The 13,354-nt window shown below is 39.7% G+C and overlaps 1 protein-coding gene across 6 annotated transcripts in view; it reads right to left on the reverse strand.

Moving 5' to 3' along the window:
• Positions 1–1,909: 1,909 nt before the first annotated feature.
• DIP2C (disco interacting protein 2 homolog C) overlaps positions 1,910–13,354 on the reverse strand; it is a 479,785-nt gene continuing 468,340 nt past the window's right edge. For all 6 annotated transcript variants that reach the window (XM_030550132.1, XM_030550131.1, XM_030550129.1 and 3 more), the window contains one exon: positions 1,910–5,283. In XM_030550132.1, the coding sequence (XP_030405992.1) occupies positions 5,031–5,283 (253 nt within the window). In that variant the 3' untranslated portion in view covers positions 1,910–5,030. The remainder of the gene's footprint in view (positions 5,284–13,354) is intronic.

Consider the following 13,354-nt stretch of genomic DNA (forward strand, 5'->3'; position numbering starts at 1 on the left):
TATAAATAGGCAAAGTAGGAACAATGCTATGAGCAATATTAGAGTTTAAGGCTATTTGCTATGTATATTTTGCCACAGGATGTTGAACATTTGTGTTTTAATAGTTATACGAAGCTTTAACTTTCTGAATATTAACATGTACTGTCAATAAATAATTGTGTGGCCTCCCCCATAATTTTCCCAAACTGAGAATTTAAATTGACAAAAAATAGCTATTTTTATTTTTTTTCTATTTTTAATCTAAATTATAAAAATAATTGAATTCTGTCAAACCTAGCTATACAAAATACTGCCAAAACCATCTTCCTCTTATCTCTCCAGCCTTGTCATTCCTTTCTTCAATCCCCTCTACCGACTTCCTCTCAACTTCAGTGAGGTCGTAGTTTCTGACATGAGGACTATATAGGAGCATTACTCACTTTGCCTATACAACCATCCTTGTTTTCCTTTCTCCCAGACATCTTTGAACCTTTCCCCATGCTGCCACTTACACTTGGAATTCCTTCCCTTTCCCTCCACTACTGTTTCTTCCTTCAACTCCCTCCACAGGACACTTCCTTCCACAAAGCCTCTCCCTGCAAATTCACCAAAGCATGACATTAAAGAAAGTAACTTCATACCTTTGGATTTAGACTATTATCTGGTAAAGTGTATATTATGCTTCACAGCTTTTTTTTTTGTTTATTATTTGTAGTTTAAGCTCCCTGGGGCAAGGACTTTGTGTTTCAGAGTGCATAAAACCCAGTACACAATAGAACCATAGTGTTTAAGAAACCTTGCCAACCTAGAATACAGTGAAGACGTAACTGCTGTTCTTGTGATCTTTTTTAGCTAGTGTCACGCATTGTATTGGAGTAGGGTTGATTTGTAATGAAACATTAGAATATGAGGGTGAGTGCCACAAAAAAATGCATGGAACTGAATTGATAAAGAGTATTCTGGGCAAGACTGGAGAGGCGCTATTCACAGGATCCTGACATAAATGAGACCCTGAATTGCATGAGGACTTCCTTCGGAGAAGTATCTTGAAATAGTGCTGATGTGCTAATCCGGAGAATATAGTGGATGGACAAGCCTCGGAAAATGAAGCACATTATCTACACAATAGCTGTAGTATGGCTGGTGACAGTGCAAATTTCAATACCACAACTTCCCATTCCAGTGCAAGTTCCCCAACTCTGCTACAACCTTAAACTGGAGGAAATCACTCTTATGGATGGTCACGTCTGCCTGTTGAAACTACTTCCAGGGCTCCCATTTATAAACACGTATCCATTAAGAACTGGATTTAACCCACTCAACTTTTCACTTAGGCTCCTAAACAAATGCTGACTGGAATGTTTCATCCATCCAAAGTCAAATCTTGAAGCTAAGGAGTAGGTGAGGGACTTAGGAGGTTCCTTTCTGAATACAGGAACTAGCAACTGGTTTCCAAAGCCAGAAACTATTGGTCACGAATAGGGAAGCTTCCAAACCATTGAATTCTTTTGAGAGGACCAACTGAAATAATAGTGATATTGTTGTTCTCAATGCTACAGTGAGATAATCCAAAACATTTGTGAGTTATTTAGAAGTTATCTCCCTATATAGTTGATTCATACCAGTTACCCATGTACTATATTTTCACACTGTCTCAGAGGGTTCAAGAAAAGATTTAAAACACCTAGAGGAATAACTTATCAGTGACTTATTTGAAATATGCTAATAGCAATTCCTTGCAACAAAAGTGATGTGACAAATTTGAGGAGTTTTACAGTACTAATGCTTGTTATTGCTTCTCACAAAATGTTACCAAGCTTACAATAATCTTTACACTTTCAGCAAAAATGTGAACAGTATATTTAAATATATTAAAAAGAATTAAAAAAAACATTTCACAAAAAACATTTGTTGCCATATGAAAGTCTTTTAGCAATAAATGCTCACACTAGTATTTAAACATTGTTAAAAGTAGAATGATCTTACTAATAAATTATGCAACAAGAGAGGTAAACAAAATAAAATTACAATATAGCTGTCAGTATTCTTCCATAGAACCCATGTGGATTCGGACACCTCATTTTTGGATGACTAATTAAGAAACTGATATTTTCAGAGCAACAAAAATAAAAGCTTTTATTTGTTCATTTGAATATAAAACAGGCGTTATCACAGATGTACAAAGCGTACTGGTGGTTTAACATACAAGAAGGTTGCTGTCCTTTGCACATAAAAACTTTTGTTAAACTGTGAATGACTGAGTTACATGAATTTCTCTAACCAGTCACCACACTCTATGAAATAACGCTGCTAACATTCAACTGATAAAAGGGACAGTCTTCCCTTGGGTAAAGTGTCAAGCAGGATTAAATATATATAATAAACAAGCACCATGAGGAATCTGCTCCTGTTTGATTAGTTTTGTGTTTAAATGTTCATTGTGTACCCTCTTTTTTGTGCATGTGCATCAAATTGATTACATGGTTTTGTCTGACTTCAAAAGCACAAGGTCACAAGACAAACATTTTCTACATTCTCATGAATGGTTTATCTACAGTACAATTTCTAATACAGAACGATCCTTCTTTATTGCTCAGTCTGATGTTACTTAAGTGTTTCCTTCCTTTTGCTTGCATAACCAAACTAGAAATTCAGTTTTTCATTTCTCTTAACTCAGAATTTAACAACCACGGATGACAGGGCGCAGAAGAGATCTGTTATTAACTGTGTTTCACAACTGCAGTTGCAGTTGTTTTTCCTATGAATGTGAAGCTGACTTGGTGAAGGTCAAAGTGATGTTGTAAATGACAGCTAAATTTGTTTTGCAGTACTGAGATCAGCAATAGCAGGACTTCACGAGTTAGTTCACACGCTGCAATTATGGTTGTAATCAATCAATATCTTTTCTGAAGCCTTACAATAACTTGCCATTAAGAATGGATTTTATTCTTTCTGGGAGCAGAAAAAGAGTGAGAGAGTATAAGGATTGCTCTTCAGAACATGAGTAGAAATATTCACACGCCAGTGAAATCTGAGAGTGGTCTGAAATAAAACAAGTCTTACATAGTAAGATGCTCTGTACTGTACATGCAGACTAAAATGTCCCTATCTTTTAAAGAGATTTTAAACAACCAACACTGTGTCTTAGAAGCCAAACAAAACTATCATTAGCAGGGGTCCACTGCCACAGATATTTTCCAAAGGCAGACAAAATACGTCCCTTATACGTGTTATAAAAATGATTACGTTTGCCCTGCAACAACTTTAGTCATGCATATCTGTTAATGAGAGTCAGCACATGAACATATTTTGGACATTAAGAAAAGCATTCTTGGACTGCTGCTGGTAAACCCCACTCCTGATCACACACAGGTCAACTCGGTTACAAAGGAATGAAGGGACTATGAAAGTTAAAGGAAATAAAGACACTGGAACGGAAATCGAAGATCTAGTTTACCCAAAGGCAGTAAAATAAAGGCAGCTGTGATAAATGTTTTCCTACTGTTCCCTACTGATGGCCTCAGTTCTGAGACTTTGGGACTCAGTTCCTTAAAACAGGCAGTTCAGTTCCTCTGTTAGTTCACTTGGTCTAGGGACTCATTAGCAGATGCACAATTTGTGCTAAATCGATTGTAATGACTATATGTTATTCTCTGTTGAAGAATAAATTAAAGACCATTAAAACAATAGTTTTCTATAAGTGTAAACTGGATGTATTAGCCACCAAGCTACATGGACCAGCTGAGAGGCAAATTGATAACTCTATGCAAATAACCACCAAAAACCTTTCCTTATCACAACAAAAACACCAACTAAAATGATGAAAAAAATTGTGCAACAAAGTTATGCAGCTACAAAACAGTGCTATTCTTCAACCTGCCTTTTCTAAAGTCTAACAAGTGTATGCACATGCCAGCACAAATATTTATTGTTGACTCCATGGCAAAGAAAAAAAAAATCTTATAGTGCATTTTTAGTTTTAAATTCATTCACCGCCTTAAAGGCAGCAATAATTCCACTTGCTGGTATCTAGAGGATTTTTTTTAGACAGGGATACTTAGCAATCCAGGATTGCTTTTTCTCAAAAAAATTGTGAGTAACATTTGGTTATCTACAGTGGGAGATACCATGCAAGTGACAAGTACTGCATTTTAAACTTTAAAATCTTTTTTGTCATTAGTGAATTTATATTTCTTATATATATATTTGATGTGATACTATCCACTCAAGATAATACAACACTTTGTTTTTATATTAGCAAACATTACAAGAGATTAATATTCTTGAATGTTTTTTCTTTTATACTTCTAAAGAGATCAAAATAAATTAAACATTTTGTACATAATTACAGAAGAAGTAGTTAACTTATTTTATCTTTTTAGTTTAGTACAAAGATATTTGCAAGTTCATTGCCGAAATACACCTTATTTATAAATTTCTCCTCTCTAACACTAGTATCAAAGGCTCTTTGGCCTTTGTGCTTTCGACATCTCTGATAGAGAAAGCTGCTAGAATTCTCATTGGAAGGTGCTATTTTGGGCATTTTCCTCGTACCGCTACATAGTTTCCTAAAATGGTGGGATCTAAAATGGCTTAAATTAGTAATGGATCTGTATTTGTAAGGTTTTTTATGATGTGTCAAAAACAATTGAACATAATTCTTTGTCATCGTATATAAATTGTTAAAAAGAATCCACTTGGAGGGCAGAATAAAAAGATTAGCTACTTCAGCTTTACTCAACATAAAATACAAAGCCACGTTTACTCAGAAAGAGGTTTCATCCAATATGTAAAAAAAAAAAAAAAAAACTAAAATGGGCTTTTCCGACAAACTGAAGGGCAGTACTCCTTAGTCCTTCTGTATTAAAATTTAGTGCTAAAAGAAAACACATTTCACATTTTATTTCCTGCAAACCGTGACTGCTTTGAAAAGTCATAATAGATACAGTTCCATTCTGATGAGTATCACTCTCTTATCTGCACATTTTCAGTGGACACCAAAAAATTTTATACATCTATAGTAAAGTCCATGGAAGCCTTAAGATACAAGACTACATGTTGTAGGCCACATAGATGGGATCTAGCTGGTCTGCCAAAAATCCATCTCGTAGGTGCATACGTTGTTTCTCTCCACGGGAGTTGATAGGAATTACACCAATGTCCACCACCACCACCACTCCTACAATCAGATAGTGTTCCTCCAGGACCACATTGGTGACTAAAGGAACCAGGTCCAAGGCTTCTTGCTCTGATCCATCCAGCTCAACTACAACGACCAATAGATTTGTCCAGGTAAACACCGCACTAGAATACACAAAAAACAATTATTAGAAGCTTTATAAGTTTTCCTTCCAGTCTGACACATCCATGTTTTATCCACAGTGGGTGTTTCAAATATACTGCACATATGGCTATCACAGACTGGGGGAGAATTCATTCACAGGTAGCGACACAAATGGTCCTGTTAGCATCTGCTTTAATACTATGCTATGGGGTATCTCCCCACCCCACCTTTTCTTTTTGTTGTTGTTGTTGAGAAAAGCGAAGGAAGTGACAGCTACACTTTTACATATAGCACTAAATGCTAGTGACGTCTCACTTATTTTCTAGCTAAGGTTTAAATGTCACGTTTTATTTCACACAAAGAGAGCATAACAACTAAGGGCCCATTCTTTCCACATCTGAGCATGGAAGGGGAGAGTTCTGGCATATTGGCATGTTCTTCCCTCCAGTCCAGTCTTACCCCCATCATTCCCTCCCAAACTCCTGCAGAGCCTCAGAACTCCTACTGGAGTGCTGTGAGTTTGAGGCTCCAAAATGATGCAGTTTCACACTTATTCACAGATTTTAAGGCTCTTGTAAGCGCTTGTCTCTTTGGAGAGTTGGAGCACGGGAAGCTGGGGCGTAAGTTTACTGCAGTCTAGTGTGCCATGCTACCTGGCTACTGTGCACTGAAAGTTCTGTCAAAGTTCAGGTCAAAGAGCACTAAGTGTCAGGGCCCCACAGACAGTGCACGGCAGGCTACAGCACTGTAGATTTACACCCCAGCTTGCTGTACACTGAGACTTACATCTACATGTGGAGTTAGGGGTGTGATTCTCAGCTCACGCAGACATACTCACGCTAGTTCTCATTGACCTAGAGTGCTAAAAATAGCGAGTAGTGGCATAGGCTAGCTGTCTTGAGCATGTGTCCACAGGGTCCAGGCACCTGTGTGAATCACATTACAAAGCCCTGGCTGGGATGATTTAGTTGGGGATTGGTCCTGTTTTGAGCAGGGGGTTGGACTAGATGACCTCCTGAGGTCCCTTCCAACCCTGATATTCTATGAGTTCCAAGGGTAGACATAGCCTGACTCTCTGTATAGACATGCTCTTAGTCTGACCTGTTGCAGAACACAGGTTATAGAATTTCAGTTAGGTAATTTGTACACCAAGCCCAGTATCTTGTGGCTGAGCTATAGCATCTCTTATCTTTGGCTGCAAATACACACACCTTCCACACCTAGACCTACACAGAGAGGGGTGTTGTGCAGGCACAGAGAAGAGTCAATAGCAGCAGCTGTGGTGACAGGATATAGTGGACCCAGAAGATTATCATCAGCTGGACCCTCTGACTGTAGCAGTGCTAGAGTACCACTGTTCCAGTGTCCATTAGCCAGGGAGAATAAAGTACAGCAGTCACTTATGCCACCTGCAGTACTGACCTTTTATTCCCTTACTGTAGTAGACATGTGTACTAATGTCTTAAATTGCATTACCTACTGCCAGCCACATACAATGAGGTGAAGATTCTCTAGAACCTCATTGAGCCCCAAGAGTGTTTAACTGTATTGCATCCTGAGGTCAACACTCCAATTCAGAGTGCCGTTGTTCCATCAAATTTTAAAACTCTGAAAATACAGGTATTTTGGAAACTGCAGAACACACATAATTATCCATCCATGCCCAGAATTTAGAACATGTGTTTTATACTAAAGTTTATAAGAGTATCTTTCAGGAGAGATGTATTTAAAAATATTTGTTTTTAAAACCCCACCAAGTTTTGTTGGATTAAATTCTTTTGCACTTATTGGCTTGGAAAGTTGTGGTTACAGACAGGCTGAGTGGCTGCCTTCTGTCTCCATGTTGCTAAAAAATACCTACTTTGATTTATAATTATATTTTAGCAGAAAGTCTAATGAGTTCTGAATGATGCTGAATATTAACAAAGTACAGTGATCTGTCTGTGAAGATGTCTCTTTCTCTCTCATAAGGCTCTGGAACATTGATGGATTGCTTTAGACACACCTTAGTGCTCACATGACCTAAATATACATTTGCAACAAGAAATTCAGAAGAAAGTTACTTTAAAATAATAATGACATCCTGGTTTACACCTACCACAGTGGCCTTCCTGGGGAAGTAGCTAGATCTCACAGCTTCCCCCCACTCCTCCTATACTTTCCTTCCTATTCTTGAAACCAGCAAGGTTAAAATTCCTTGGCCACTTGCTACATCAAGATGTTGCAGCATCTCCAGGGCCATCTGTAGATTACAGTACAGCAGGCTAAGGCTAACCACAACTACAGTATGAATTATGACATTTTCAGTTTAAGGGTTGAGTTCTAAATATTATTTTAATGCTTTAATTAGATAATGCTTTGATGCTCAAGAACAACCAAGGACTGAGTATGCAGTGGAAAAGGGCGGTTTGTTTATATTTCTAGTTTCTGAAACAGAGGAAGACACAGAAGAAACTTATTTCCCCAGACAGATCAGAAACACTGTCCCTTTTACAAGCAGGATTTATTTTAACTGGACTATTTAACAGAGGTAGTCTGACTATCTAGCAGCACTACATGTAAGCTTCATGAAAGGGCAATTTTGCTGGCACACAATCCTGACTGACTCTCGGAAAGCAGGAAAGGGCCTATTTCCATTTGATTTACTGGGGCTTTCTAAAAAACAAAAACAAAACAAAAATTAACAGTTAAGCCTAAACATTTGCAATCGTCAGAACCTTTGGAATGTAAATTAAAAGTTTCCCTGGCAGTCAAGGATCATATTATAGTTATACATTCCACACAAAAGCCCTTTAAAGTCACGTTAAAGCTGAAGACATGTATCAGTGTTTTGAATATATTTGCTTTTCAGAATTCTTGAGTTGGAAAAAGAAAATGAGGAACCCACGAAGTTTGTATTTCCACAAGCCAGAGTCATGCTCTGTAGACACAACAAAAGCCAATGAGTTGGAAACTACTCCTCTCCTGCAAAGCCAGCAATATTCCATCACACTCATCAGGAAGTACCAGTAAGTGGCTATAACGCTTCAGAAGGAATTGAGCTATAACAACTTATTCCAAAAAGCATCCAAAACGCTTCCTTTAGGTTTATACATTCTGTCATTGTGCACAGAGGGAATGCCACTTCCTTTCAAATGCAACGAAGACATATGCTCTGTTCCTCTTTCCAGGGTTAGGAGTTTAAATGAGGCAGCATTGTGTATTCTTAATTAAATTACAAGCCCATACATAATTTCTTAAGGTTTCTTACATTATTAAAAACGTTTGCAAAATGTTGCCTACATTGATGCATCAAGACAGAAACGGATTAGAGTGACATTCTTCTTCATTCTTTAACATTACATGTTAAATACAGGTGGCCACTGAAACAGTGTCTTTAGTGGTTCCTCTCTAAGGGGTGGGGGACCCTAAGCATGCCTGAGGGGGTGGAGGAATCTGAGCAGTTATCCATACTGGGCGGTCACAACACAGGTCCCATTTCCCTACTATTTATTAGGGGTGCTCTTCCCTTTGACAGCCTCCTAAATTCTCTCTAGTTGAGGGGGGATAAAAACTAAAGTCACAACCCCCCCATCACTCAGGTATACTCCCTCCCTGTAGTCCCCACAAAGAGGGAGGTGGGGTGGTGAGTCTACAGTGCTGCTAATGATCCAGCCACAACAAAATGAGCTTGGGGAAATTGCTCTGGCTGGTTCTCTGAGACAGGCTTAGTCTGTTTGTCTTGCCCTGGGGGTGCACTGTACTCTGCCAGGGTTGGGGTGAAGGTCTCTTGCTTAGGAGTTCCCTCTGCAGCTTCAGGAATTGTTCTGCAGTCTGCTACGTAGGGCAATCCGGCTCCTTCCCCCACTGACTGCACTTTCCTTCCTTTTAAAGGCTTCCTCATCCTTAGCTTCTGAGGATAGGACAAGAAGCAATGGGCTTAAATTTCAGCAAGGGAGGTGTAGGTTGGACATTAGGAAAAACTTCCTAACCGGAAAAAATTGCCCTGGGAGGTTGTGGAATCTCCATCATTGGGAATTTTTAAGAGCAGGTTTGACAAACACCTGTCAGGGATGGTCTAGATAATACTTAGTCCTGCCATGAGTGCAGGGGACTGGACTAGATGATCTCTCAAGGTCCCTTCCAGTCCTATGATTCTATGAATGATTGACAGGATGGGAGGGGTGAACCTAGCCCTGCCAACCCGGCCTCTCTGGTCCCTTCTTCAACTTGTGGGGCCTTTACATTTCATCACAGTCACAGATTGTGGATTTTATACAACTGGAATTATCAGGAGAAAAGGCAAATTTAAAATAACTGTCCAGACCAGATACTCATCAATAAAGTTCAGACAGCTGGGTCATAAATCAAATCAACAAGATACCAACTTTCTTAACTGACTTAAAGGTGTCCCAGTGAGCACCAATTTCCTTAAGCAGAGTTGTAAAAATAGTATTTGGAATATTTTCTAAAACAGTCTTAACTCTACTGGGTAGTGGGTAGATGATGGTGATTATTTGGGTTCACTTACTGTGAAAATGCAACTTTAATTCTGAAATGCCTTTGTTTCCAGTGTTTTGTTGTGTAGTTTTATTGTTTATTCTAATAAACACACTCTAATAAACACACACTCTTGTGTCTGCAGTCTTGAAGGTTTGTGTGTGGGAATTTCCTTGTCTAGAAATGGTCTGTCCTCTGGAAAGGAACTCTTTTCCTACAGATTCTAGGAGAGTCAAGGGGACAGAACAATCCCTTAGTCTGCTGGCTGCAAAGACTCCTGCCAACCACAGTCTCCACCTGCCATCTTGGTGAGGCAAGTTCTGAGGTTACAAAGGTCTTAAAGGCCCTCACAAGGAAATTAAAATTCTTCACAGTTCTGCATGTCAGGAGCTCGTGCTGCACTCCTGCAGAACACAGGAGGTGTATAGGAGTGGAGCTCCCATTCTGTCAACCTAACGATTACAGGACTGGGGCTCTCCATCATTACATTCATGGGGGCAGGGGGAGAGAAATGCAGGAGAGGAGGTTTGAGGGAAAGGGGGGGAGGCAGTAGAGATATGAGGAATACCCTCCTCCTACTACACTGACATGCATTCTGAGGCTTCCTGACCCCAATGGTGGGGGAGCTGGGGATTGAAGAAATCCAACACTGCTCCCTCTGGCTACCTGCTGCTGTTTCCTGGGATCCAAGCAAAGGTTTTTGCAGTGCCTCAGGAGATAAGGGGTGAAGCATTCCCTGGCACCCCTCCTTCTTTCATCCAATAAACCTTCAGATGCCTCAATGAGACTACTATGGCTTCTCGGACCGCTTTCAGGGGACTGAAGAATCGGCCGAGGCCTTGTCTACTCTCGAAAGGGTTTGCTGGCAAGATATACCAGTAGACTGTATTGACACACTCTCCTCCCCCAGTGGATATCAGCTTATAACGGCAAGAGTTAAACTAGTTCCCTACGCTAGAGCTTTTGCTGTCATAGTCGTGCTGGTTTGGGTGGGAGGGGGGAAAATCACATCCCTGACTGACCTAGTCATTCTGGCAAAACTTTTAAAGTGTAGACCAGGCCTAAGAGCTACGGTGACTGGAAAGGATTGCTCACTCCTCCTGCATCCCTTCATTGGGCTCAGGGAGCAGCTGGGGAGAGAATCTCTGTTCCCTGGAGCCTCCTATGCAGGAATCACAGAATAGGGAATAAAGTCTCCACCCCATGAGGTGGCTCTGGTTAGCAGAAGGTGGTTGCTAAGGATTAACCCTAATTTGCTGCTTCTCCCCAGCCCTCAGACCTGTTCCTGGCAATGTTGCATATTGACAGTCCTTACGAGGTGTGCAGGACAGGGGTTCTCCTGTGCATCTCACAAGGCCTATATAGAGGGAGGACACTGGTTAAGGACTGGTGGCTGAAGGGAGCAGCATACTTAGAGGCCCCTCCCAGTCTGTTCACCCAATTCCATGCAGCAAATTTGGGGAGTGAAGAATTCATCTCCCCAGCCACCATCTACTGCTCCCATCAGTCTACAGCACTTGTAATTAATCAACGAAGAGCATGTGCCTGAGGTTTCAAAGTCACCTAATGGATGATGATGACCAGTTCCCAATAACTTCAATTAATGGACATTCATATCTCTGAGGTGGATCTAAAAGTCTCAGTTTCCTATTTCAAGAATTGGCAACTCTTGAATGTTTACTTTACTGAACTACACTTTGGAGCAGAGCACTAGATCTCAGCTAGGGAAGAGGAGACTTACGTTCTCTCTCTTCTGTTTCATTGTGGTAAAACAATGTTAGAGGACTTCTAGAATTCTGGTGGACACCATTCTTTTAAAGGTGTTCTAATTCATGAACGCTTTGTCCACGTAAATTCAATTTTTGTATGTAAGTTCTACCTCAGCCTAGGTACTAATCTAACTGTTTTGAGGCAGATATAATCTTTCTGTGGACTTTAAGAGGTGTGAGGGGAAGACATCTGACTTCCATTGCAAACCTCAGATCTGCTACCTCATCTCTATAACATACACATATTATATGTAGGCCAATCCATAGTGGTGCCTGAGCCATGGAGAAATAAGAAGATGGTAACTAGGAATTATGGTAACGTAATTCCATTGAGATTTTTTGACGAATGAAGCCTCAGTAAAATTAAAATCCTGCCTGCTACATTTTATGAAAAGTAAAATCCATCAATATTTTAAACCTGTTTTAAATTAAACAAGCACCCAGTCCTTTTTCACATCTGTAATCCATGGTGTTCTACTGCTTTGTTGAGCTTTCCCCTATCTGTGTTTGTTGTGGTTTGGTATTACAAGGAGGAAACAATTAAGAGGGTCATATAGATTGTGACTGATAATTAGAATAATGTTTAGTTCATTTGCATACTGCAGTTCAATTAGTGAAAGTTGCATTTTATAGTAAGATACATATCTAATGACTTATTAAAATACCCTTATTAGCCAATACAGTGCACTCTGTCATAACTGTTAAATTGTTATTTGTATTATGGCACCACCCAATGAGGGCCATGGTCCCATTGGGTGACAGGCCCCAGACAGATATATGAAAGATATGGTCCCAACTCTGAAAATCTTACATAATAAGAGTGTGATCATCAACAGGATCCATGCAAGTCTGCTTACATGGAGCTGGTTACAGGACAGGGGCCTGAATTAAGACAAGGTGCAAGAAGTGGATAAAGGAGCAAGGGAGGGCAGACCATGGCTGCAGTAATAGGATGTGGATACTCATACTAACTATCAGAACAACTGGATTGCAACTTTGGTTTTTTACAAGATATAAAATATACAAATAAATATCAGCTATCCACAGTAGCCATCTGCCTACCCACTGTCCACAGTCACTTGTCTAATTCCATTGCATAGGCACGCTCGTCCCCATAATTATTCAAAATATTGAAAAATATAATGAGCAAGAGATCTGTTTTGACCAGCAGATATAAAGTTAATGCCCGAAGTCTAGAAGAGGCTAGGCAGAAAGTGAAATATGTACTGGGGTGAAGTTTTTGAAAAGCACCTTAATCTCACTGAGAGTCAATGGGACAAAGGCACTTCTCCGAATTCTTTTACATAATATTTTCTGCAAGTATAGTATTGGCCTATTGCAACCAATTACTCACACAATATATAAATGCTTGGAATTGTGCTGTACAAACCCATAGGAAAAGCAGATAAACACTCATTCAGCATCTTGATATTTAATCAATAACTGGTCTCAGCTCCATAATGAAACTAACTTGCTATGTATCAGAGGGGTAGCCGTGTTAGTCTGGATCTGTAAAAGCAGCAAAGAATCCTGTGGCACCTTATAGACTAACAGACGTTTTGGAGCATGAGCTTTCGTGGGTGAATACCCACTTCGTCGGATGCATCGTCTGTTAGTCTATAAGGTGCCACAGGACTCTTTGCTGCTTTCACAAAAATTTAATAATAGGCAATTCAATCTAGCAGAAGAAGGTGAGGAAGTGGGTATTCACCCACGAAAGCTCATGCTCCAAAACGTCTGTTAGTCTAACTTGCTATGTTGCTTTCTAAAGGAATTCCAAAAAAGATGAAGAAAACAAACAAATAAGCTTCCAAACCCCACTGCTAAAAATAACTCAGAATAA

Source organism: Gopherus evgoodei, chromosome 2 (genome assembly GCF_007399415.2).
Source record: "Gopherus evgoodei ecotype Sinaloan lineage chromosome 2, rGopEvg1_v1.p, whole genome shotgun sequence".
Lineage (NCBI taxonomy): Eukaryota > Metazoa > Chordata > Testudines > Testudinidae > Gopherus > Gopherus evgoodei.